Source organism: Orcinus orca, chromosome 4 (genome assembly GCF_937001465.1).
Source record: "Orcinus orca chromosome 4, mOrcOrc1.1, whole genome shotgun sequence".
In the NCBI taxonomy this organism is placed as follows: domain Eukaryota; kingdom Metazoa; phylum Chordata; class Mammalia; order Artiodactyla; family Delphinidae; genus Orcinus; species Orcinus orca.
This window is the reverse complement of record NC_064562.1, coordinates 133075179-133102880: the sequence shown is the minus strand read 5'-3', so window position 1 is coordinate 133102880 and position 27702 is coordinate 133075179. Positions and strand designations below refer to the sequence as shown.

At 38.7% G+C, this 27702-nt stretch overlaps 1 protein-coding gene and 1 long non-coding RNA gene across 32 annotated transcripts in view; one reads left to right on the top strand and one right to left on the bottom strand.

The window, feature by feature from the left end:
- Window positions 1-24341, top strand: part of PDE5A (phosphodiesterase 5A) — a 136796-nt gene extending 112455 nt beyond the window's left edge. For both annotated transcript variants that reach the window (XM_004265087.3, XM_004265088.3), the window contains exons 15-21: window positions 5557-5644; window positions 9334-9434; window positions 11120-11197; window positions 13069-13132; window positions 18407-18481; window positions 20012-20095; window positions 22254-24341. In XM_004265087.3, coding sequence (XP_004265135.1) covers window positions 5557-5644; window positions 9334-9434; window positions 11120-11197; window positions 13069-13132; window positions 18407-18481; window positions 20012-20095; window positions 22254-22391 — 628 coding nt within the window. In that variant the 3' untranslated portion in view covers window positions 22392-24341. The remainder of the gene's footprint in view (window positions 1-5556; window positions 5645-9333; window positions 9435-11119; window positions 11198-13068; window positions 13133-18406; window positions 18482-20011; window positions 20096-22253) is intronic.
- Window positions 1-27702, bottom strand: part of LOC117199543 (uncharacterized) — a 167427-nt gene that overhangs the window by 72319 nt on the left and 67406 nt on the right. For 6 of the 30 annotated variants that reach the window (XR_007476882.1, XR_007476883.1, XR_007476889.1 and 3 more), the window contains exons 5-6: window positions 26652-26744; window positions 23103-23212 (exon numbers count right to left, since the gene is read on the bottom strand). This is a non-coding gene — a long non-coding RNA (uncharacterized LOC117199543). Of the gene's footprint in view, window positions 1-19115; window positions 21271-22121; window positions 26745-27702 lie in introns of those variants that run through there. The other 24 variants (XR_007476874.1, XR_007476902.1, XR_007476896.1 and 21 more) reach the window with 22 other exon arrangements.

The following is a 27702-nucleotide window of genomic DNA, read 5'->3' as shown; positions in this document are numbered from 1 at the left end:
TGAAGTGTGTAGGATTTGGAGAGGGGAGAGCATGAAGGTACTCCAGGAACACCATGAAGTGGGCATATTCATGGAACAGACATGATGGCTAGTCTGACTGGTCAGAAGGCTCACTGACTAGGGATGGAAAGTAAGAGGATGAACAAGTGGAAGTTAGAAGACCCTTCCGAGGGAGAGCTGGAAAACCAAGCCGTGCATTTTATATTCGGTGTAGTGAAAAGACAAGGAGCCATTGCTGCAGTGGGTAATGAAGACATTGTTTAGGAAGAAAAGTCTGTAAGTAAGGTACAAGGTAAATGGGTAATAATTAGAACCACAGAGTTCCAGCCAGAAAGCTGTTAGGCAGGGAAAGCCAGGTGTATGTGAACATCACATATTAGCTAGAGAAAGGAAGAGACTGAAGGAGAAAATTGTTTCAATATTGAACAGCTAGTTATATGCAGGAACGAAGGGGTAAAATCATGACTCTGGGTCCAAGAAATTAACACTGATGCTGTCACTGACAACAATGAAGAACTGAGAAGTGCGTACGCATGCGTGTGTCCTTTGGGAGGGAGGATGGAGGGGAAAGGAGTTTTGGCAATGAGGAGAAAGTAATACATAGTATGGAGGTTAGAAGAGGTAAAATGACCAAATGAATGTTTTTTTCAAGATTAGAGATTCAGCAAAATCAATAAAAAATTTCCTGGTACCGACAATCAGATCATGTATAGTTGTCCTGGAAGAACTTGCCCTGTACCATGGTCCTCTCTGCTCTGTGACAGAGGAACAGGAGTGAGCTGAGGTCATGAATAGGCACGGTGGTAACAGGGTCAGCAGGCTCCTAGAGGCTTAAAAGAGCAGTAAAGACAGCACAGGAATCACAATTTGTGAAGTTCACACTGAGGAGAGTCTATTTTAGCCAGTGAGATCATCCTTGGTAAGGTCGGAGGGCTTGAGAGACTAGAGATCTGAATATGAATAAAGTGCAAGTTCAGTTAGTCACTAATAATAATAGTAATAATAATAATAGAAGCTAACACTTAATATAGGTCTTATCCCATGGCATTTGGAACTCCTTCTAGCACTTATGTACATGAGCTCATTTGGTCCTTAGACGACCACGCAGGAGCTGTGATGGTTATGGTGCAAATTTGAATCCTGACTCCTCTCACCTTGTGACCTTGGGCAAGTCATTTAAACTCCCTCTCTATGTTTCCTTCTCTGTATAGTAGAATAATGACAGTGCCTGTCTCACAGGGTTTCTTGTAAGGATTAAGGAGTATAAGATGTAAAGTGCTTGGAACAGTACCTGGCACAGACTACATGCTCAACACGTTTTAGCTATTTTCACAGGGGGATACTGTTAAGGATAGATGGGAGTTGAAGATCTTGCTTTTTTTTCCCCAGGGAGGGACAGGGAGTAGCAAAGAGACTATGCCTGGTAGCAGCTAGGAGCTGTGGAACAAAGAAGGGACTGTCTATTGTTGATGTGAAAAAAGGGCAATCAGCAGAGTCAAGAAGGTCCAAGAACTGGGATCACAAGGTCAAATGAATCATCAACTTGAATATCTGTGATCACAGAGAATAGGAACATAAAATAACCCCTGACTCATAGAAGGCAATAGTGATGATTTGCATAGAAATTGTGAAGTTAAGAATTAAATGGGTTGGGACTTCCCTGGTGGCGCAGTGGTTGGGAATCCGCCTGCCAATGCAGGGGACATGGGTTCGATCCCTGGTCCAGGAAGATGCCACATGCTGCGGAGCAACTAAGCCACAACTACTGAGCCCGCATGCTGCAACTGCTGATGTCCGTGCACCTAAAGCCCGTGCTCTGCAACGAGAAGCCACTGCAATGAGAAGCAACAAAGAGTAGCCCCCCGCTCACTGCAACTAGAGAAAAGCCCGTGTGCAGCAACAAAGACCCAATGCAGCCAAAAAATAAAAAAAAAAAATTTTTTAATGCCAAATTTAAAAATAAATAAATACATTACCAAAAAAAAAGAATTAAATGGGTTGACATGGGTCACAAAGAGTAGCTAAGAGATTTGAGCCCAGAGCAATATATATGGATGAGAAGCCAGATTAAGGACCATTGTCAGAATCAGTGAAAAGGAGTACTGTGCTGGGGTGGCTGTGTTTTTCTCACAGAACTTTCATTTTCTATTGATTTCTAAGGTTCTGTACTCCTGAGACATTGGTTTGATTTCTGCATTGGCATCCTTACGCCACTCTCAGAGATGGACCAACAACTGCAGGACAAGAGGAGATGCAGGGAGGGCGTGCTAGCCCATGACTGCTCACTGACGTGTGGGAATAACCCAGCAGCAGGAGTGGTTTAATGGGTCCTTGTGACACACCCTCAAATAAAGAGGCAACGAAGCCTTGTGTTTGAAAGAGTAAAAAGTAGCAGGATATAGAATGCATTGGTTTCCATGAATATCTTTGTAAATGGAAAATTTGGGGAATTTGTCACCCTTTCATTGATTCATAAATCCATATTTTTAGAAGTAAAGGCAAACACATAATTTGCATTCATCTATCTCACAAGCCAAGAATTTTCTCTAATGTGAAACCGTCCTTTCTGCACTGTCTAAAAATGTAATGTGCGTTAGAAGTTTTAAACATGTCTGTGTTATATCCACCTAATCGCATTTCTAGTCCAGCTTCTAACTGGGTTGGTGAGTGGATACTGTGTGCAGAGTGCTGTGGGTCACAAGCCAGTGTGATGCAGTGAAAAGGATGCATGTGAATCCCGGCTCTGCCTTTTCTGTTGACCTTGAACAAGTTAGATAATCTCTCTGTACCTTTGGTCATCTAAAAAACAAATGCTAAAATGCCAGTTTTAGAGGTCTCAGCCTGGGTCACCCAGGAGGCACAGCCTGAGACAAAAGCTGGCGTGCATATAGCTTATTAGCGCGTGCGATCCCAGGGAGCAGGAATGCAGGCCTGGGAGTGGGAAAACAGAGAAGGGAAAGCCAGGAGAAGGACGAGGTATCCAGCTGTCCACCCATGCAGGCAGCTGGTGCTCAGTCCCACCAGGCGCTTTTGAGAAGTCTTACGACATGAGACCCAGAACTGTTCGCAAAAGGACAGAGACTGCAGGGGGAGGGGCAGCTCCGCAGGCTGCCATACCCCACTGGTCACAGGGGACCTCCAGAGGCCTTAACTCCACACGCTCCAGGCTGAGTGAGAGTGAGTGCAGAGAGCCCTCCTGTGGGCAGAAGTGAGAGGTGTTCTCGGCGGGCCAGGGCAGGCGCCTTCTGACGGGCTCCTCGTGCAGTTAGTTAGAGCAGGCGTGAAGCTGGACACTACATCAGTGGCTGCAGTATGAGGTGGGACCGAAGATTCTGATGTGGTGAGCTGAAGTGTCCTACAGAGGACTATTGTAAAAATTAAACGCAAACTACTTAGCACAGTGCTGGACATGGCATAGGCTCTCAGTAAATAGTAATTGGTAGATTCGTTTTCCCTAATGATAACAAACTCAAAAGGAATACAGGCTGACAGGGTAACAGACTTATAAACACCTAGCAGAATAAAACTGATACTAAGCTAATATTGGATGTGCTTGGATTCCTCGTATAAACGACAATAACATACTCTAGAAGCTTTTCCTTTTCTAAGTGAAGGGAATGAGGAAGGCGGTAGCTGTACTGAAGTTGACTTGAGCTTATCCGGTCTGAGTGATGAGAAAATGCTATTGCCAAAATAGAGACTATAGAATACAGGCAGGATTTGGAGGGAGATCATCGATTCTGTTTATGCTGGGCCCTCTCTTATCCCGGGCCATCTCCCTGGAGCACCTCATCCACTCCTGTGGCTTGGATTTCCAAGCATGTTGATGGGATCCACATCTCTCTCTCCAGCCCAGACCCGAGTTCAGACCGTTATACCCATTTGGTTGTACCTCAGGCACCTTAAAATTAATAGATCCAACACTCAACTAGTCCATCTTCCCCTCCTTCATCCCCCATCTCTAATCATCTTCTCCCTTTTTTCCTATGTCAGAAGTGACAAAGCAGAAGGTTAGCCTCCATACTTTCCCCCTTCATCTCCCGCATCCCCACTAGCTCCCAACATCAGGATTCATTGCCAGCTCCTAACTAATCTACCTCCTAAGCAGCTCTTTTTATTTGGGATTCCACCACTGTAACCCAGGCTGTCTCTTACCTGGGTTACTAGAATGGTTTCCCACTAGTCTCCTAACTAAATCCCAGTAGTCTCCATGCATCTCCAGTCTTGGTTCCAGCAAATTTATCTTTTCTTACAAATCTGCTCATTTTAGTCCATCCATTGCCTTCCCACTGTCCAGTGATAAGCACAGTATCTGACCCATGGTACAACTCACTAAATACGGAAGGAACGGAGAAGACAAGGCAGGAGTTCACTTGGGAAAGGTTACAACAACAAAACATGGCAGTTTGGAAGTCAGCAATATCCGTGGTGGGTTAAACACTAGTAGATGAGATCACCCATTCTCTTACCTTTATTTTCGTTTTACTGTTTTTGTTTTCCCTTAAGCTTCTCTCACTCCAACTCATTTTTTCCTGTGTTACATTTCTTGTCTTGGGTAGGTTCTCTATCTTCAGCAAATTAAGTGCAAAGTAAAATAATGATTCATGTACTAGTACAGAGGAATAACAAATCAATTGTATTATCTAACACTTGTATCGTGCTTTACAATTCATAAACCTCTGTCCTATTAATTCAAGAAACAGACTTTCAGGAGCTATAACTTTCTGTCTTCCTTTTAAAGAACAAAGAGTGCAAATGGTGCTTTATGTTCACATGTGAAGGGTCATGAGAAATAGGTGGAGGACTCTGCTTGTCATGCTTTAGAACTTGATTTGTGACTCTGTTACATATAATGAATTGACTATAATATTCCTCCCCTCACTTCACTCAGCCAAACGGTCTTTACCATTTTCCCCAAGTTCATTTTAGAGCACCGCCAGGATGTCCTGCATTGAAATAACCTGGATCCCACACTGGGAACTTTTTCTGACTCAGCTGTCTCCTTCCTTCCTCCAGAAGGGGATGTGCACCCACTGTCCCCCATTTCCTTGCCTCTCATCACTCACACCTCAGCTAATTCCATCTCAGTTGACTCTTTTCTTATATACAGGCACACATAGGGACGCTGACCTTCAGCCTTATTTCAGAAGAAAGGCTTGCATGGAAATTTATTTCAGATTTTAAATTAATTGCACTTTTGAAATTGAAAACTATTATTGGCACAGCTATTTCAGAGATTTTTTGTGTGTGTAGAGAAAGTAATCCTTTGTCCTTATTCCTTCTACTATTTTAATAAATATTAAAACGAATCAAATTGTTCATACTTTGAACCAGCATCAGTTAACATTGGTATTTGAAAACAGTTTGACTCTTTATATGTATTTCCCAGAGATTCCCTCACTCTTCTTAGCAAAAGGAGAGAAAATTGTTAGATGGATTAATTTTTGTGAAGTAGCCTCTTTTTCAGTTAACCAATAATAAGAAGACATTGATAACTGATATACTGGGGAAACTGATAATTTTTTTAAACTTTCTTCCTTTCTTCAACAAACCCAGAAGTGAACACCCCCTTGCTCAGCTCTACTGCCATTCAATCATGGAGCATCATCATTTTGACCAGTGCCTGATGATCCTTAATAGCCCTGTAAGTACCTAATTTATGGTTGTAGAATTTTAACAGAGCGCTTTATAAATTCAGTTTTATTTTTAAGTTTTGGATTTATTCCCAGCAACATAAATTCTTGAGCATGCTTTATTCCTTTTTGGGTAAGAAAGGCAAAGCCAAAACATTTGAGATCTTCGCAGCCTCACTTCTCTAGAAACCAAAAACTGTCTAAATGTTGCCTGAAAAGGGAAAACTGGTTACTCACCTCCATTTGGTTATTCCAAATTAGAAACAAACAAAACTGGTATTTTATGGCTCTCAGTTCTGTTTTTGTTTTTGTTTTTGTCAAATGAAGTGGTTTATACTACTCTCAAAGGTTTTCTTTCATAAGGCAGTACCTTTTCCTCTTTTTATGGAAACTTTTGACCACTAATAAACATTTTCATTAAGGAATAAAGCTATTCAACAGTTTGGCCAAATGAATATTTATCAATGTAAGAAAGCATATGGTATGTTACTCTAGTCATATTTATGTTAAGGAAAATAAGGTTAAAATGATATATGCCAAAATGTTCGCAACGGCTTTGTCTAGTTAAACTATTAATACTTTTTTTATTTTCTAGTTTTGATTTGTTGTTCATTATTCACATTACCCATTGTATGCGTGTATTACCTTTATAATAAGAAAACAGTGAAAGTTGTAGACGATTACGTTGAACAAGCACAAACGCATGGTATATAATTTTAAAGCAATTTTACCTCCATCTCTTTACATTTGCCCAGTGGCACTAGTTCTTCCCTGAGGCCCAGAAAACACAGGTGGCCCATGACTTTTGTGGTCACTCTTTGATAAGTTTTACCCTCTAGTTACTACTTCAGGTCCTAAAATATAGCATACAGTTCTCAATTTAGAAACCAAAATGTGCAGCCCTATGTAGTAGTCCAGATGTGGGGCTTGATTTAGTTTCAGGTTCTCTCTTCCCACCCTGGTTGGCTCCTTTCGTCCCTCCCTTATGTTTCTTCTGACTCCTTCCTCACCCCCAAACCCCCATGTCCCTTCCTACTCCCCCAGACTTGGAGAATAGGAAACAAGAGACTGGTAGTGTGATGAGTGTCCCCCTGTTTGTGCCTGGTAGGTGTTTAAACCTAGTTCTTTTCTTAGGAGTAATTCCATGATCCTGGCTGAGCGCCTTAACTGTGTGGCTTTTCCACTGACGTCGCCTTAATATGAGTGATCGTCTCTGTCCAGTTTATCACCTTAGGGCTCCTTCCTCAGCTCCCGGAACTCTGATTGTTGGCTTTCAGCTCCTTTCTGCTAAGGTTCTTTTGCCTTCTTTGTGGTCCTCTTGAACAGGACAGGACTTAAACCAACCCCATGCCTCCAAAACTCAGAGAAGGCAGCCCGTCCTGTTCAGTAGCAACCTCTCCTTCACTGCTCCATCAGAGCATCTAGCCAGCCTGTGTCTTGCCTTGTAGATTTTCCAGACAGGAATCAGACACAAGGGTACTGGAGCCCACCCCACCCAGCAGACTCCAGCAGGCATACGCCGTGACTTCAAGCCACTCTCTCTTACTTGAGTGAAGGGGAACGCAATCGCACCTGTTGGTGCAGGTGAAGGGATAAGAGTTATGTGGCCAGTTTGGGCACCTCCTTATAAATTCTGCACATGCTCTAGTACAGACTGCTACAGATGTGACTGTTTAACGTGAATTAGTTGATGTATGATTGGGAGGTAGGGGAATGATGTCAGTAAAATGTGTAAGTTGTACTGTTTCATGAACAAGTTCTCTTGGGTGAGGTGCCAGAATTATGGGAGTTGAATTTTGACCTTCAGCAAGGAAGGAAGAAGCCCTCTGCTTGGCTCCTGCATGAGCAACCCTTTCGGTTCTGTTTTAGGAATATTGAAAATGGGCACTTAGCCCTGAGGCGCTCCCCCTCGCCTTGGGCTGCTCTGGGCCCACGGGAAGGAGGTTGCTCTTCCTTCAGCACCTCCCTCAGTACAGCCCCATTGTCTCCGCCATCCGTCTCCGCCATCCAGTTCCCCCTGTGCTGCCTCTGGGCTTCCACAAACCACCGTTTCCACTCAGCTGTTTCCGTGCTTCTTTAATGTCCTCAGAGGCAGCCCCTAGGCTTGCTAGCCTGGCCTGTCCAAGTTGCCTTCAGAGGTGCCAGTTCTTGATTTGGTTTGTGCTCTGGTTATAAAGTCACATAGGCTTTGAGTGGTCTGCCCTAACACTGTTTCTCCCAAAAACCATGTTATTTTTAGTGTGGGGTTTTTCCGAACTGAGACTTCTCAGGAATGTGTGTGTCGAGTTATAGCAGCAACATCTGTACCTTCATTGGAATTTGCTGTCTTTGCCCTTCAGCTCAAACTTCATTTTAATATCCTATTTAGTTTTAAACAAAATATGCTAACCTTTTAAAAAAAACCATATTTTACAGTACGCCTATCATAGCTCTCTCTGTTATTAGATAACATAAAACTTATGTAATATACTATTACTTAACATAAAAGGAATCTGGTTGTATATATGGCTGGCCTCACATTATAAGGCCCATCTATATTCTGTCTTTGTAAGCACCAATACACAAGAATTTACAGCCTTTGTTTTTGGAAGGGAAAATAAAAATACAATACCAAAAGACATTTCTACTTTTCCACTTGAAATAGTTTTGTCTTAAAATAAATAAAGTATCAGAATATAGTTTTGTTTTGCCCAGAATCTAAAGTGGCTTAATATTTAAAAATAATGTTTCTTGTGTAATCACAGATTCATTAATTAGACGTATACCACAATTTCAGCATCAGTTATCCTCTAACCAATGTTTGAACCTGGCTCAGCAGTTTCCTTTCTTCAGAGCAAATCCTTTACCTCCAGACCCTATTTCTAAGCTTCTGGGTTTTTTTCTCAGCCCTGAGGTTTAGGAAGCACATCTGACTCAATTTACAGATGTTGTTTTGAGTATATTCTGGGTACCCAAGGTATGTTTTACTTAGTTCAAGATTAGAGAGTCACTGTGCTTTAAATTACAGGCAAGAAATAAAAAATGATTATAGAGCAAAAACTTTAGATAACTTGCACATGGATTAGCCACCTCTGAAATATTCCTTATAGATGTTTCAACTCTTGCTTTCTTTATACCACCAGTAAGCACATCATTGCTCACACCCTCTACCCATCTGTCTTGGCATGTTCCTGAGGAATACACACTGTTCTCAATATGAAGTTAAAATTATATGAATCTGCACCAGAAATGTTATTGGATTTATTACAGAAGCCATAGAGAAATGATTTTTAAAATAATCAATTGTTTACAATTTCCTCACCCTGTTCTTCACATCTATTAATACAGTTTTTGATTTTTCAAAGTTTTACTTGTTCTTAGATCATAGCAGTTAGCCTGCCCAAAGGAAAAGGTATATAATTATTAGATTTGGGGCCTGGACTAAAGCCTAAGGAGTAGAAGAGTTGGAGAAACATGCATACTTCGGCCCATGAACCATCATGAAGCTGTTTTTTCTTGTATGACAAGGCGATGAGGGTGGGTGCATAGAGAGGAAACATTATTTCACGGTATTTACTTTATGTAAGCAGGTGTCCTCTATCTTCCTGAGTTCAGAATACTAGGCATGTGTTTAAGAGATGTGACTATTTTTTCAGATTTTGTTCTTATCAGCAGCTTCTCCAGGTGGAATGCTAATGATGGTTTTCTTTTTTTTATAAAGGGCAATCAGATTCTCAGTGGCCTCTCCATTGAAGAATATAAGACCACGCTGAAAATAATCAAGCAAGCTATTTTAGCTACAGACCTAGCACTGTACATTAAGTAAGTTTTAAGAAATATGTTGATAAACAGGTCTTGGATGTGTTTGCATTGTTTCAAACTTTAAAAATACACACTGGGGTATTTTTAGATTATAAGGACAAATGTCCTGGCAAAGCTGTCTGTCAAACTATGGAGCAGTTTCTCAAAGGAAGCCAGAAAAGTCTACTTCTTCTGCTTACTTAATGCTATAGAAATTACAGAATACAGAGTTATTTCTGATGTTTGTCTCTGAAATAATGCGCAAAGCAAATAACCATCTCAAGGTCATTCCAAGCTGGGTTGGCCAACCTAAAGATTATGTAGGCCATTTGCTTTTCCTCCTTTCCTTCTCTCCCCCAACTTCTGACCATTTCACAATTCCTTTATACTGTCATCCAAGCTTACGTGGGCTGGAAAAGGAGCTGAGTGCCAGACAAGTAAATTTTGTTTCTTTTTATTGGATTTTGGCAAAAGAAGGATATTAATGCAGAACTTTAATGAAGTTAATGATTCAAAAATTAAAGTATGCATTAGAGTGTATTAGGGATGTAGGTATGTTTGCATCATTAAACTGCCTTTCTAAAAGCAAGGAAAGATGTTGCTGCCTTTGGACAAGCATTCATTTCCCACACAGAGACTGAGGTCTTTGCTGCAAGTTTGGGAGTGAGGGGAGTCCGGCAGTCACACTCAATGGATTTCCCAGGAACACAGGCCTCTCTCCCTCTGTACAAGGATGTGCATTATGGTTTTAGCCACTCTTTTGAGAAGTAAAAACAAACAGAAGAAACACACAAAACCATATACCAGATATCCACTGCTGTGCATCTGAAAGTAACTACATCTAAAAGAGTCTGTTTCCTTGGATTTTGGAGCACTTTAAAGTTAATTAGGGTAAAAGAAAATATAGTAAATTTCAATGTATTCAAAATGATTGCAGAATAAAGATTATCAAATTACCAAGAATTTGAAAAATACCTGTAACCACAAAGGCTTCCCGACCCTTGTGGAGACCCACATGGGTCTCCCCTCTGAACCCTTTTGAAACCTCTTTTCATTTTTGGTACTTATTCACAGACGGGCGGTTTTGTTATGTAAGTTTCTCTTATGTTTGTGTCTTTGACTAGATTTTAAACACTGAAAGGAACTCATGTCTAATAATTTCCCAAGACGCCTAACAATGTTGAGCACATAGAGGTATTCACTATACAGTGAATGAATATTAGTTTATACTTTACTTGGTCATTCTTTGCTTCAGAAGGACTTCACAACTTTATAGTGAAAGAGTAATTATTATGAACATTTTTTACCCTATACCATAATATATGTGAATGAGGTATATGAAATTAAACTGAAAGCATATAGATCTTATTATGCCATATGCAAAATTTCTTAAATCATTCTTGGCATCAGACTTTTAACTCATATTGGTTCATTTTCTTAAAATCATGTTCAAGAATTGAAATTTCCATTATTTGTGATTCGTAGTTAAAAACGAGGTGAGATTTAATGTTTCAACCAAAGAATATGGTAGAAGAGCAGAAGGTAAGGTATTTAAGATTTTTAAATGATAATTTTTATTCTAAGATGAGAAAAAACCATTAGAGATTTTTTCCCCCAAAATTTTACTCCATGAGTCTTTCTAGACCAAAGGGATAAGAGCTTGGGGGACTCATCATAACTACGAAATATTTTTCTTTATTTTAAAGGAGGAGAGGAGAATTTTTTGAACTTATAAGAAAAAATCAATTCAACTTGGAAGATCCTCATCAAAAGGAATTGTTTTTGTAAGTAGGATTACTATCCTTAAAGCTGAAGTTTTGCTACCTAATTAATTTTATTGCAATTATTTGTTACAATGTGATGATCTTAGAGGCTGTCAGAATTCTTGAGTGTTGTACAGAAATGAATATTTACTTGAAAAGAAATGCATTTGCAAATTCAAGTGAATGAATCACTTTTGTCCTAGAAGGACCTTTAAAATGTGGTAGAGTATCAGTACCAGGCTATAGAGTTCCCTTGTTCATACTCACAATTCTTTGGAATTGAAGACCTGAAAATAGCATCCTAAAGAATGCAGGAGCGGGAACATGGCTGTGAAGTGTTTACTTCTCTTACGTGATAGCAGAGTAGCACTGTCAGAACTTAAGGGTTTCTCTTTTTTCTCACCTGTTCCTCTGTCCCTCCCTCCCATCCTTTGCTATTACTATCACTGCCTTTGTCATGACAAGAACTGGATCAATAAAAAAGAGCTAAGTGTCAATAATAAAGAAAAGACAGAGGTAGTAATACTAAGGATAGTGCTGTATTACAATTTTATAACCAACATTTCTTTAAATAGATTGGTATTACTTCACATGCAAACAAAGATGCAAATTATAAGGAAACATACAAATGCCCAGCTGTCTGTTCTCTCTAGTCATGCTTCACCTAAGAGTCTCAACGTGTTTTTAGAACAGCCTTAGAAAAGTACAGACACGCTACTGTGATTCGTGAACAGTTTCTCTCAATGACAAAAGTGGAATCTGACCACAATTCCAAGACTGTGCCACAGTTTTCACTGCTCCACTCTCCTAACTTCTGACCTGTCGGCAGACAAGCACTCAGGACATCTAGTGCTTGCGTTGCCTCTTCCACTCTTCACAGTCCAGATTGTAGTTAAGCTCACACAGGTGCATAGTCTTCTTTGGGGGAGGCAGTTTGTATTGGCAAGTATTATTGAAATCCTTCATGATTAAAGATTTCTCTGGTGCACTCATTACTTGCGAGGGAGTTGGTATAAGAGATAGAATTAGAGGCAGAAAACTATTTTCTTTGTGGCCTAATATGGTTAGGGAGAATGTACTTTTAGGTTGGGTTTCCCGAGAGGGACAAGTGATACAGTCCTTTACCTTGAGTGCTTCTATATGACAGTGACGGCCTTTTTGCCTATGTCTTCAAACAAATTAAAAGGATTAGATGGCAGGTATTTGGACCTGACATGGGAAAACACTGCACTAAAGAGGGAACTATTTTCATACAGTAGTTTTATACAGTATTGAGTTGTAGAGCGCCTTGTCACAGACTCCAGACTCCAGTATGGTTTTCAACTTCTCTAACAAGCGAAGGAATAACCAGCATCATCCTCTCATTTCCCTCTTTTCTCCAGCAGATACTGTTCAATAATTCAAAGGCTTTTCACATAGGAGTCACTACATGTGTTGAGGGAATTAGGATGACCCACCATAGTTCTTGCTGTCATGGAACTTTTATCAGTAGGACAGCTGAAGTTATCCTTTAATGGTTAATTATTAGTAATCAGTGTGTTTTCATCATACTGTCACTGAGACTGGAAGACCAAAGTAAAAAAAAAATAATAATAGCAGGCAAGTTTTTGCTCAAAGGTTAATAACTTCTCTCCTGCTGCTAATTTGGAGATAAATGAGGCAGTGTGAAGGCAAATTCCAGTAGTTCACTGGGTAACCAAAACAATGACACTGTGATATCACTGTATCAGCCCTGCTTCTATGTAAATTCTATTTCTGTTTCTTTAGTCTATAAACTGCCATCCTTGTAGTTTAGAGGGTTTTAATTTAACTTTTTTATTAGTAACTATTTACTAGGGTTTATATTCACATAAAAGTAAACAGGAGTATTGGGCTTCTTTTTCCCTTAACAGAGCGATGCTGATGACAGCTTGTGATCTTTCTGCAATTACAAAACCCTGGCCTATCCAACAACGGGTATGTTGCTTAGTGATGATAAAAGTAATAATTAAAAAGTCAAAATAAGATAAATCTTTGCTCTTAAATATAGTTTTTGAAGTATTTGGGGAACTTTTTATCTAAATTTTACGTAGTATTAAAAGCAGATAATTGGACATAAACAGGTTTTCTTTTTTAGAGGACTCATTAGCACTTAATAATATTTGTAAGATATATTAAGAAAGAAAGCATCTGTATTAACACAGCAAAACCTAGCTGTTGATAAAGCTTAATTCCAATACGACTGCTGGCTTAGTTGGGGATTTGTTTTTTAACACAGCCCTTTAATAATATTAAAGTTTAGAAGAAGCAAACTTAAATTTTCTTACAGTTAGCGTATTAGGCTATACCTCAACTCCAAATAGGCATTAACAAGTAGAACTTAAACACTTCTGGTGCTTAGAAGTATAGGACATGTTGATATAAGATGTCAGGAAGGATCTGATCAGGGCCTGCGGCTAGGAGGCTAGAAATACATCCTCTCTCTAAATAAGTAACTGCTGTAACATTTTGCAGTGGCGATAAAGGCCCTAAGCTAAAAGAAGGGGTGGGTATATATGCAATGATGTGTATGTTGTGGTTTTGTTTTTTGAGATTACATCTTGAATCCTAAATGTACTACCTGAGATTATTGACCACTGCTGTTGGTCCCAGCTCTGGGCTGCATAGTCATGGAGCCCAGTAATGACAGGCTCATCTCATGAAACAAATGCTGAGAAAACAGTATCAGGAATGCACTCTCCAAAGTGCCAAAGCTGACATGCCACAAGCACTCAAGAAATGTCTTTATAGACCTTCCTGCTCCATAATAAAAGACTATATACCCATTTCCAAATAGGAAAGAGAATGGAAGAGGGAACAATCTGTCTTTTCACTTACTCTTTCTTTTTTCTGAATGAAACCCTGAAAAAGTACAGCAGTGAAGTTGGGGTCCAGACATAAAAAGCAACACTATAAAGCCTCTATAATTAAAAGTTTGGTATTGGTGTCAGACCAGTGGAACATAATAGAACATTTAGAATTGCATAGAATGTTTAATATATAATAAAGATAGCATTTCAAATAACTGGGGGAAAAATAGACTTTACTAAATAAGGTTAGGATGATTTTCCCATCTCCATAGCCGGATGGCAAAAGACGAAATTGGATCTATTCTGCATACTTCCAAATGGGGCATAGAGTTCAGTGCAGAGAATTAAACCATACAAGTACTAAATAAAAACGTTTGTGGATTCTTTTATAAACAAGGAGTGAGAAAAGTTTCCTAACCATGGCTCAACATGCAGAATCAATAAAGGAAAAGACTGACAAATTTGATTACAAGAAAATTAAAAAATTAAGAAAATTTTTTGCATGGCAAAGACACTATAAGCAGAGAAAGACAATGAAAAACAGGTAAAAATATTTGCAACTTTTATCTGATAGATAGTTAATATCCCTAATATTAAAGAACTTCTTAAAAATAGAGAAGAAAAAGGCCAACAACCCTACCGGAAAATGGGCCAAAGATTTGAACAAAAAGTTGATAGAAAAAGAAATGTGAATGGCTCTTACTCATTTGAAAAGGTTCTCAGAACCTCAATCATAAGGAAAGATGCAAGTTAAAACTACACTGACACATGGAACTTCCCTGGCAGTCCAGTGGTTAAGATTCCGTGCTTCCACTGCCGGGGGCAGGGGTTCGATCCCTGGTCAGGGAACTAAGATCCTGCATGCCACGTGGTGTGGCCTTAAAAAAATGAAACAAAACAAAAAACCAAACAATCAAAAACTACACTGACACAAAAGAACTTGTACAGAATCTCATTACAATAAGAGCGTTACTCCTAATAGTCAGAAACTAGAAACAATCCAAAAGTCTCTCAACAGGAGCGTGGATAAATGCATTGTAATACACTACTCCTTCACACAGCGGAGTACTGCTCAACAGTGAAAAGAAACTGAAACTGATACAGGCAACTACATGGATTAGTCTCATCAACACTAAACTGAGCAAAAGAAGCCAGATACAAAAGAATACTGTTATGTCATTTATGTGGTGTTCTGGAAGAGGCAAAAGTAATTGATAGGGTAGCAGTTGGCTGGGGAGGGAGGGAAGAAGGTGCAGGGATTCACTGTGCAAGGGCCTGAGGGCACCTTCTGGGTGACAGAAATATTCTGTTTCTTGGATGGGGTGTGTGTTACCTAGTTACATGCATTTATTAATATACTGAACTGTATACCCATGGTCTATGCAATTCACAGTATGTAAATTCTACTTCATTTAAAAAAAGCACTGAGACACCATTTCTCAATTGTCCAATTGGCAAACACCCAAAGGTTTCACAACATACTCTGTTGGGGAAGCTGTGGGAAAAAAAGGAATGCAAAATACTATAACCCTTTGGACGTATATGAATACACAAATTCATTTACCATTACTCCTAAGAATGTTATCCCAAAAATGTACTGGCAAGAATATAAAAAGACATTTACACAGGCCTATTCATTTTAGTGCTATTTGTAATAACAAACACTGGAAATAACCCAAATGTTCATTAATAGGTTACTGATTGAATAAAGTGTAGTACATTTACATGATGAATCCTCTGCAACAGCAAAAAGAAATAAGAATTCTCTATATACTACCAGGGAGTGATTACAAAGATATATTATAAGTAAAAAAAAAAAAAAAAAGCAAGGCAGAGAAAAATGGGTATGGTATCCTACCATTTATCTGAGAAGGAGATGAAATAATATATGTACATATTTGCTTATATTTTAAAAAAACAGAAGGATTAATCACAAAAAAGTTAATTTTTTCCCTCAGGGGAAGGAGGGAATAAGATAGAGGGAACAGAGATATAACTAGAGTTGCTTGCATGTACTTGTTTTGTAGATTTAATTTAGAACCATGTAAATTGCTCTTATAGTTATAAAATAAATTGAATTTTTAAAAAATCACTTAACATTGAAAGTAAAATGAAACAAAATGATTTTGGTTGCAGAAACACACTGAGAGGGACTGTTTTATTCCAAGTGACATTAAAACAGTAATTTGACCATATAACTCTGGTGAGATGTACACTGAGAACAAAAAGAACTCCAAAAAAAAGAAAGCTTTAAAACTGCTTTTAATCATATTAGTGGTAATTTTGTATAGATATTCAGTCATCATTGTGGGTGATGTGGGATAAAAGCAAATGAAAAATTATATGGGTATTGTTGAGAAGTAGGATTTTCAGCATGAGTAGAAAGATGAAGATCTAAGGTGGATAAGGTTTTGCAGAAATCCTGTAGTTCTGAATTTGAATAAGAAATACTGTATGAACTTACGTTGTATCTTAGCTCCATCCATTAAAAGGGCTTAAAAAACAGTGATCACCCTGGTAGTAATGAATGAACCTAGTGCCCAGATTGAGGTCTCCAAATACCTCAGTTTAAAGGAATTAGGCCTCCACAATGAAATGGCTGATTGTGGTTCCAAAGCAGGCAATGTACAGGATGAGCCTAGAACATCATGTTATAGCAGAAAGCAAGGAAGCTATCAAAGACTGATGAAGCCATGTCAAAAGAACAAAGAAGCCAACTTAATATGCTCTCAACTGGCCAAAATGGAACAACGTCTGAGTGTCAGTGAGGATTGAAATACATTATAATGTTTAAATCCAAGAGTTCAAAATAATAATAAAAACAATAAAACAAAACCTTCCATAGCCATCTTTGGTGGATGCTTGAGAACCAAGTTATTTTTTTTTTAATAGTAACTAAAGTAGAGAAAATCAAGTATTTCTCGTGCTTTACTTATACAAATTGTACTTTAGGGCAGGGGTCCCCAACCCTCGGGCCAAGGACTGGTACTGGTCCATGGCTTGTTAGGAACCGGGCCTCACAGCAGGAGGTGAGCAGCGGGTGAGCGAGTGAAGCTTCATCTGTATTTACAGCCGCTCCCCATCACTCCCATTACCGCCTGAGCTCTGCCGCCTGTCAGATCAGTGGTGACATTAGATTCTCATAGGAGTACGAACCCTACTATGCTCTGCGCATGTGAGGGATCTAAGTTGCATGCTCCTTATGAGAATCTAATGCCTGATAATCTGAGGTGGAGCTGAGGTGATGCTAGCGCTGGGGAGTGGCTGCAAATACAGATTATCATTAGCACAGAGGTTTGACTGCACAGAGACCATAATAAATCAGTTGCTTGCAGACTCATATCAGAACCCTATCAGTGAGTGACAAGTGAAAACAAGCTCAGGGCTCCCACTGATTCTGCATTATGGTGAGTTGTATAATTACTTCATTATATATTACAATGTAATAATAGAAATAAAGTACACAATAAATATAATGCACTTGAATCATCCCAAAACTATCCCCCCCCCCGACCCTGGTCCGTGGGAAAATTGTCTTCCACGAAACTGGTCCCTGGTGCCAAAAAGGTTGGGGACTGCTGCTTTAGGGTAACTAAATAATTGATATGGGGAACTTTATTTTATTTCAGCTATAAAGGAAAAAGGAATGATTGCTTTGCATATTACCTTTTTGCAGCCTCTTAATTAGTGAATCTAGACAAAGATCATGAAGGGTTGTTAATCTCACAAAGAGAAGCAACCAGGCATTATACAGCCCTTGAGAGAAGTACAGGGCACTGCCTGTGAAACAGTCATGGCAGAAAAAAAAAAAATCAAGTCTCAATCTAATCAAGTGTCTAGATCTCACTACTGGTGTATGGAAATACAGGGTACAGAGAAACATTAAATTTCATCATGCGAACACAACAAAATCCAGACAGTGGAATACTGCAGGATTAACAACACAGTTTATTCAACAACAACCAAAATTATAAGGAATATTTTTAAAAAGTGAAGAGGAAGAACTGGTAGATTAAAAGAAACCTAAAAGGCATATCAATCAGTCTCAGTATATGGACCTATTTGATACTGTGTTTTACACAGCACCTCATACAACAGATGCTTAATAAATATATCGTTGATTATGCATACAGATGGGCACGCGGTACTTTTTTCCCACTGATTGATGAAGTTGAAATAATGTTGCTTTTTTCTGTGTAATTATAGAAGATTACAAACTAGCCTTTGTGATTAGGTACACATTAAAACAAATAAAATTTCTATTAGTTGTTACTGCTTTATTCTAATTTTACTGATGTGGTTGAAAGCTACAGCTTTGATAGATTTTATCTTCATTTAAAGCCTCTGTTTTACAGAGTAATATGCTTTTATTTACCCAAACTTAGTCTGTTATTGATTTCAGATAGCAGAACTTGTTGCCACTGAATTTTTTGACCAAGGAGACAGAGAGAGAAAAGAACTCAACATAGAGCCTGCTGTAAGTATGAGACCTTGCTGGTAGGAATTATTCATATACATTTTTTATTGTAGACTCTTTTTATGCTTCTATGAGATCTTAGGAACAGAATTTCTCGTTATTTTTAAAAACTTTTCTTACTAGAAGATTATACATGTTTGCTACAGAAAACAAGCAAATAACAAGTCATCATATTGTACCTATATTTTGTAATTTACTTTTTGCATTTAAATATCATAAGCCATTTTTCATTCTAACAGATGCTGTCTTGTATATCATATATAATGGTTACATGAAATAGATGTAACCATAATTTACTTTTTGGTACAATGGTTGCAGAGTTCACTATTACAAACAGCACTTTGATAAACATCTTTGTTGCTAAACATCTGTGGGCCATTTTTCATTACCTTGTTAGGATAAATTCCAGAATTGCTGTGTTGTAGGGCACACAGATTTTAAAGATTTTTGGATACATACTGCCTTTTTGTATAGTGTAGGGAATCTCGAATACAAGAAGATTCTTCTTAAACCACTGGAGAAGTTTTTCCTGGAAATGAAGCATAGAGTCTTTTTTTCAATTCAAATGAACATTTACTGAGCCCACATTAAATGGGACATGGTTACGAGATGCCCCTCCTCCGTCTGTGTACCATTCCTTCCACTCTGCTTTTTTTTTTTTTTTGTGGTACACGGGCCTCTCACTGCTGTGGCCTCCCCCGCCGTGGAGCACAGGCTCTGGACGCACAGGCCCAGGGGCCACAGCCCACAGGCCCAGCCGCTCCGTGGCACGCGGGATCCTCCCGGACCGGGGCACAAACCCACGTCCCCTGCATCGGCAGGCGGACCCTCAACCACTGTGCCACCAGGGAAGCCCTCCATTCTGCTTTTTATCCTCCACTGGGTACATCCTATGTCTCATTAGTCTTTTGCAGTTATTCAGTCTCCTATTATGTAGTAGTGGGCTTGTTCAGAAGCTCAGAATCTTCTCAGGAAATGGTGGGTAGCAGAGTGATGGTCGCAGCTAATGGAGAATTTGCTTCATTTTAAACAAGCACTGACACATACTCTTTGCTCCCCATGGAGGTGCTGGGCTTGTCCGCTGCACCAGTCATGAGCTCCTGGGAATAAGCAGCAGTGACATCTGCATAATCTTCACTCAAAAAGCTCTCTGTGTGAATTGAATTGTAATCAACTGTGGCCTCAGTGGCTTTTTCCACAAAGCTGAGAGTGTTTGATTCCACATCAGTAGACAGTTTGAAAGCATGTGTGTTCTCCAAATACATGTCAGCAGTGGACTCTAGGTCAGTGCTTGACTGTAGGTCAGCAGTTGATTCTAGGTCAGTGATCAATTCTGGGAGTCATGTGGGGAAAGTCACAGCCGGGGCGAACACGGGAGAGAGGACCAGGGCCTTCCTGAGTGTGGTAAGAAGGTAGGTAGGCAGGTATATAGCCTTCCTCAGCTAACCCAGTGATTCATCTTTTTAGAGCCAACTTGCATTGTGTTCTTTAAGTAAATGCAGATCTGTGTGTGTCTGTTTCTGTTTTCAGGACCTAATGAACAGGGAGAAGAAAAACAAAATCCCAAGTATGCAAGTTGGATTCATAGATGCCATCTGCTTGCAACTGTATGAGGTATTTATTATGAAAACTAGTAGACTTGCTAAAATTTGACCATGTTATGAATTAAAACCTAAAGTAAATTGAAGCGACTAACACCAGGCGTATATTTTTTGTGTCTTAATCAACAAACTAGAAATAAAATTATCAGGATAATTTCTTTTGCTAATGAACATGCTGTTTGTACTGAATAAGGAACACATTTTATATTTACTGTTTCTCAAAAATGTTAATTCATTAATGTATAACTACCTAGCGAGTGCCTACCACATGCTGGGATCCAGCAAATTCGTGTAGGGAACGCTAAGAAAAACCATGTGCGAGCGCTACTGCCCTCCAGGAGGTACACTGTGCATACTCTATGTTCTTTTTAAGAGCATATTATTTTTAAGTCTGACTTTTGGCCTAAATAAGGAAAAATAGTTATCTAACTTTTTCTCATTGTCATAGTGTGGCTTAAGAAAATTTTATGACGATTAGAAGGCAGCGGCTAGAAGAATATTGCAGGTTCCCATTTCCATATACCTGCTGGCTTGGGGTTTTGTTTTGGGTTTTTTTTTTTGCTTATTTATTTATTTTTTGGGTAAAGATATTCTCCCTAAAACATCCAATTTACTAGTTTTGATGTTCATGCCCCAAATATAGAAAGTAGATGCTGTCCTTGTCTTTAGAAGTTTAAACAGGAAACTGTCTTAAGTTTTAAGTATTTGGGAAAAGAACATTTATCATGGTGTAATCATAGACTGTCAAGACCAGAAGAAACCCTAGAAATCTTCTAATCCAGACATCTCACAGATTCCGTCACTGAATCTGTAAAAAGTCCAACTTCCAGGGAGATGAAATGTTTGTCCCAAACAGGTAATTAGTGGGAGAACTGTATTTAGAATCCAGTTCTCAGCCTGAGTCCAGGGTTCTAGCCAGTGGATGAATTTAAGAAAGAAGCTGTGGCTGAGGAGGGAAGGACAGGAGAGACAGCAAAAGAAAACAGGACAGAAGAAACTGGGTGTCAGGCCTCTGCACCACTGTCTCCCCATCTTTCTCGGCAATCTGTGCAGAAGTGTGTTCAGAGCAGTGTCTCCAACATCCCTGAATATCTCATTCTTTCTATAACAGATGCTTTTCTTGTGGATTGGATTAATAGTTCCTCAGTTGTAGACACTAATGTCTCTCTTGATTTTTTTTCCCCATGCCTGTAAATATAGTCAAACTAACAGTCAAATCACCCATTATAGATTTCATCCTTCTACATTTCCTATTTGTGCAAGGATTCATTTTATTTGACTCCCCTGTTGAATTCTATTTGATATAGACATGCATTTTTACCATTATTACAGAAGTAATATGTTGTTATAGAAAAATCAGAATACAAAGAAGCAAAAAGATAAAATCACTTATAATTCTACTACTCTGAGACAACCACTGTTATCTCCTTTCAGTGCATATGCTTTATGACATTTTCACAAATTTTTCATTTAACAAAAATTGCTCTTTGCAATCCATAATATAAGATACATCTTTCTGTTTCAAATGTGTTTCTATGACATTTTTAATGGCTGCCAAATAGTAACACGATATTCCTAACCCCGTTGTTGGGTATTTAAGTCATTTTCAATGTTTGTCTATTACAAAGAAATCTGCAGTGAACATTCTTGTAGCTAAATATTTATGGCACTGTAGTTGGTAAATAATAATGTTGTTACATTAAACATAATAATGTTGTTACATTAAACATATACACAGTTATAAATTAACCTTTATTATAATCTTGGATAAAAACCTACTTAAGTACATTGAATAAAGTCATTTTATAGAAAAACAGAAAAACTAAGCAGCTCTCAAGGCAGTCAACACTTAGGGAGAACCATTTGCACTACATAAAAGCAAATGGATTATTTCTCTGCAGAGCCGATTCCACACAGATCTGCCTCCATAGCTCAATAATGTTATTTTGGAATGTGTGTTTGCTCTCTCTCTCTCTCTCAGCATGTACTCCCTGTCTGTATAGCTTAAGAGGAATCATTCATAAATGATCTGTGCTCACACAGTTTGTGAGAATCCCAGCAGTGGGCCTGCTTATGAAGTGAGTGTACAATGTGGCCCTTTGCGTCAGGCCTGGGGAGAGGGCTTATTTCCTAGCTGCCATCTAGTTGTTGGCTTTCTTTTCTTTCTTTAGGCCCTGACCCACGTATCGGAGGACTGTTTCCCTTTGCTGGATGGCTGCAGAAAGAACAGGCAAAAATGGCAGGCTCTTGCAGAACAGCAGGAGAAGACATTGATTAATGGGGAAAGCAGCCAGGCCAAGCGGAACTGAGTGGCCTATTCATGCAGAGTTGAAGTTTACAGATGGCGTATTCTGCAGTATGCCTAGTTTTGCTATACACTGTACAGATTTGGTGTATACTTTGCCACTGCTGTATTTTTATTTTTGCACAACTTTTGACAACACAGCATGAAATGTTTTTAGAGGACTATTGCATATTTTCTGTATATTTGTTTTATGCCACTGAACTGAGATTATCAATGACACCTACTCTTAGCACATGGATAAGAGCTCTGTTTGTGATATTTTGTGTACTGCGAGGTACAAGTTGCATTCTTGCACTGAGGCTGGTTTTTTTGGGTTTTTTTGTTTTTTCTTGCTGGTGATTTTAAATAATTGGTTTTGTGTTTTCTGAATTACCAATCTTTCAAGAATGTTTGGAATCGTTTTTCTTAAAAACAGGCTAGGAGCAAAGTGAATATATTCTGTGACATTTAAAACCTTCATAGAATAGAGAAAAATATTGGCTGAGTGGATTTTAAGAGGAATGGGGTATATTTGTCAACACTGTATTACCTTAACAAAAAAAAGTTAAAACTCTAAACAAATGGAAAGTACTATAAGGTAGTACTGTAAAGAAAAGGCATTATTTAATTATTTTGCTTTTTTTGTTGTTAGAGAACAGGCAGGAGAGAAATTTCTCATTTCAATGCAATAAATCTATCCAAAGGCTACCCGTAAACTCGCTTTGATCTAACCTACCTGATGGAAAGCAGGGGAAACCTTGGGAGAAGATCCAGTCACTGACTTTGAGGGATGAGTGTGATGCAGAAACGGAACAGCCAAGGATGGCTGTCAGTGAAGAGAACGTTCTGCTGGAAGACACTTCTGACAGTCAGTGAGTGTTTTGAATACCGAACTTCCTTTTTTAAATAACTTCCTTATCATTCACCTTATAAGCCATAGCTTGTAAGTCAACACTTTAAAACTCAACAGGAGAGCGAGAAAAAGTAATCATGGGAGCATTAGCCTGAGGTGAGAGATGACTGTATAAGATAAGAGGGTACAAACTGAATCATATTTTTTTCTGTTTGTTAAATGGAGTACAGAGAAAAGTACAAAGAGCAAAGGGCTATGCTTGATATTAGGGTCAAAAATTAAATCGAGGGAACAATATGGTAAGAAACCTTAAACTTGAGTAAACCTTAAGCTTGAGTAAACTTATTGAGTTTGTGACTGAGAAACTGCCATATCTTGGTTTACAGGACTAGTCAACCCAGAATCACAGAAGTTTGGGTATGCACCCTAAACACTGGCCCTGAGCTTGTAGTTAGTTAGTGGTACCTACTTCTCACAGCTTTTAGTACATTTAGAAAATGTTAACATTTTCTTAGAATTTGAGCCCATTTAATTGTACTCCCACCGTACATGTGTGCCCCTAAAGACACTTTTATTACATATTGGAGAAGTAGAAAATGAACTGAGAACCTAGTTCAGGAAAAGAAAATCTGCTCTAAATATGCAATAATGTTTGTGGGCAACAGTAGGAAGAGAGGTATTTGTTTGATTTGTTCACCCCCCTCCCCACCCCTGAATAAAGTTTCTAAGTTTCTATAACTAGTTTGTATAGAAAAGCTCTTGGGGATATGATAATGCAGCATTCTCAAAGACTTTTCATTAAAACATGTTTTCCATTCATAACCATTTGTTCCCTAAACTACCTAAAATTCAACATATTCGTTAAGTTTTTAAAATTCTGAGTGTGTATACGTATCTTGACATAAAGTGGCTTTATTCTTACCCTTCAGGTTTTAAAAAGAAAGCAAAACAAATTGTATTGCCATTACTTTGTAGCGGTAAGGGCTATGTATTACTGTTGTGACACCTGTATTTTCAAGATGTTATTCTGTTTTATGTAATATACATGAGGTCTGTGAGGTTGCCTCTTGGTGGCACTGGTGTGTAACTTACAAAGACTGTCACTAAAATAATGTATCTACATACTGGTATACACCTATGCATGCAGACACAATTCCTTAGTACAGAAAAACTGTCTGAAGAATAGCAGTCTTTAATAACCTATCTTTTTGTCGTACACATTGTGATTTAGCAGTTATGCTAAAATCGGTAGTCAAATACTTTAGTAGTTTGTTTAGAGCCCTCTAATATATGTCACTGAGATTTTTAAAGACACAGTAGACTATGTGCGGAGGATCTGTATGTGTGTCATTTTCAAAAGCAAGAAAGTGTATTTAGATTATAAATTTTTGGTTTACTTTTAGATAATGGCTTATTTTACCTTACTAGTTTAGAAACTGAAAGAAGTGGGGCAGTGACATACCTATTTCATTTTTGGGTATTTTAGTTCATACAGAAGAAGAATGCTTCTTTAGGACTGGTTACTTGGTTCAAATAATTCTTAATTTTTTAGGAAAATCACTCCATACATGGATTATTACCTGGTACATGGGCACAAATTTTCTTCTTATGTGGATATTTCCTTTCCAGTATCTTCTCAAGTTGGAAAAAATATATATATGTAGTCTTCTCTCACCCTACCCTATATTTATATTACCTGTAACCTAGCAAGAAGTTGTTTTTGCTCTAGATTAGTTTGTTTGTTTTCATTACAGCTGAGTACCACGATACCATTTCATTTCAATTTTCAGCCCCAAAAGTTCCCACTATTTTACTAAGTTGTGAGAAGATGTCTATAAAATTGCCTGGTCTTGTACTTTTCACAGGATTGGCCTTTGCCAGCCACAATCCTGTGTGAACTTGTGTAAGTCTCTTTAACCTCTGTGAGTGTGAACAAGTTGTGCTGTTGAAGGAGTTATGTTTGGGCTAAGCCTTGTCTCAGAGGAGGATGTCACAGAAGGCAGCTACTGTGTAAGCCCTAATGGGCCCTGGAGACCACTGTCAGAAATGGGATAGCAGGCCAAAGAGCAAGGTATCTAATCCCTTAAGTCATTTCCTGTGTTAAGTTTCCAAGACTGAGAAAAAGATAGTACATTTCTTTGGCTTCTCATGCAGATCACTAGATGTGTGAGATTTAGAACTGTTTGAGCACCTCATCTCACGGTACAAACCCTGGACGATGTCATGTTTCACCACTGATCTCTTTACTATGAAGAATGGTTTCCTTCCATAGGAGTGTTGGAGAAATGAAAGTGTACTGGAAATAATGGATTGCGGGAGGAAACCGGTTACAGATATATTCTTGCCTAGCAGTGAAGTGCCTTTATTTTCAGCACAGAGCACAAATGTTAGACCTACTCCAATCTGATGTTCAATTTTCCTGTGTTTCCACCTGATTGTACTCCTAAAGCTTTACAGGCCATCAAAAGAAATGCTGCTTGTTTTGTTTTACAAGATTGATTTAAGAAGGCGGGGTGGGGGGAGGGATGTAACTGCTCTCCTCTCCTGGGAACAACTACAGTTAAAACAAGGTGGTATAATGTAACTGCTCAGTGTTAGACATGCCTCGATCCACCTTTTATTGAGTTCCTGCTGCATGTCAGGCACTGTGCTCCACTGGGGAGAGAGAGCAGTGACCTCAAGGAGCTCACAGTCTCTGCAGGGAGTGCTGGATAAGAGACCTACCAGCTTCTGATCCTGCCGATTTAACATGAAAATATAGGGTACAGTTATCACTTTCATTTCCATCTATAACATATGTATTACGTAGTTTTCCAAGGACCTTCTTTACCTGGAACTTATTAAGAATCTGTCAGTCAGTGAACATCTTGTCTTCTTGCAAGCATGAATCACTTAGCCTGCTGATAGCTTACAGAACACCTTATGTAAGTAAGGAGTCATATATTCCACTATGTAGATTATTTTTCCATATGCTAGCCAGGTAGAGATTACTCAAGAGTTCTCTTAGACTGTTAAATTGCACATAGTTTTGGACCCCTTCTGCTCCAGCGTAGGGAGTGAGGAAGAAAGTATTAAAGCTCACTTTGCCCTTCTCAAAAGTCTGTGTAAACATATCTTAATAGATGTTGAACACCATGTAAATAGTTGAAAATATAAATTTCTATTTCAGTTTAAGAAAAAGCTTATGAATCATCACTAGCCACTGTTAATATCTATTTGTATTCTTACACCTTTTCAATACATTTGAACAAATATATAGTTTCTGGCACTATTTTTGTACTAGGATAAAGGAGTTACTATGTATATTATGTTTAGCTTTTAAGTCATTTTAAATAATTGTGAATGTTGATTTCTTGTCTTTCCTCTCCCCCCACCATGAGAACCATTTCATGTCACTCTCCTATGACAAAATCACTTTAAAGGAACACTTACCCACCTACGATCCCTGTAAAGTCAAGAGACGGTCAGGGTGGTTCTCCACTGCGCAAACTCTTCGCTTGTCAGTTGCCTCCTCATTTTGCCATGCTTTGTAAGAATAAAAAGAAGAGTGAACAAGCAGGTATAAGTGTTGTGTGATTATTAGGGACTCTGAATTTTAGGCAGGGAGAATGGGCCCATAGTTTGAGAGACTTTAATCAAGCTAACCTGTGGTCCTGTTAGCTGAAAAAGATGTGGTTTAATAAACTCCTTTCTTTCCTCAGCCTAGACACCTCAGTAATAGTCTTCTTGTTAATATTCTTTGCTACCAGTTTGAGGGCAACATTTTCCATACACCTCACCACTTCTCAAGTCCCTAACAATTCTATAGAGGGTGATGATTGTTACCATCCTCAGGTTGCATGCGGAGCTAAGGCTTAGGAATTAAATACTTGCCAAATGGCATGAGCTGGATTCGATCCCAGATCTGTCTAGTTTGAAAGCAGGTGTTTATTCCACTTAATTCTCTTTTTGAATTTTAATAGTAAAAGGTCCCAAATCCACTCTTAGTGGATCAAATGGGCTACCTAGAAGCATTAGATACAAGATTTCCCACACCCAGCAGATCTGGTTTTGTTTGGGATTTTAGAGTTAACGTTCCTTTAGTTCATCTAGTAATAGCTAATGCCGTGCCATCACAGGATCCCAGGTACCACCGTGCTTCAGTGCTGCTAGTCTAGAGGCATGGAGGTATAATTAAATGCAAGATTTCTGACTCGTTATTTACTTTTGCCACTAGACAAGCCCTCTTCACGTGGAGCAGAATATCTAGGCTATGCCTAATTCACAAAGCTAAAGGCAAAAGTAAAATGAAAGCTCATGTAAAACAATATTTTAGACCTTCTGATCACTAGAGTGCGCCAGTTTCAGCTGTATTTAAAGAAGTAATCTTACTGGGTACAAACAATGAATAAAACTGCTTTTTTAAAGATTTTTACCAGCTAAAGAAAAACAAATGGAAAAAATCAATGGGGAATTAAGATTTGCTTACTTTCCTTTGTTCAGG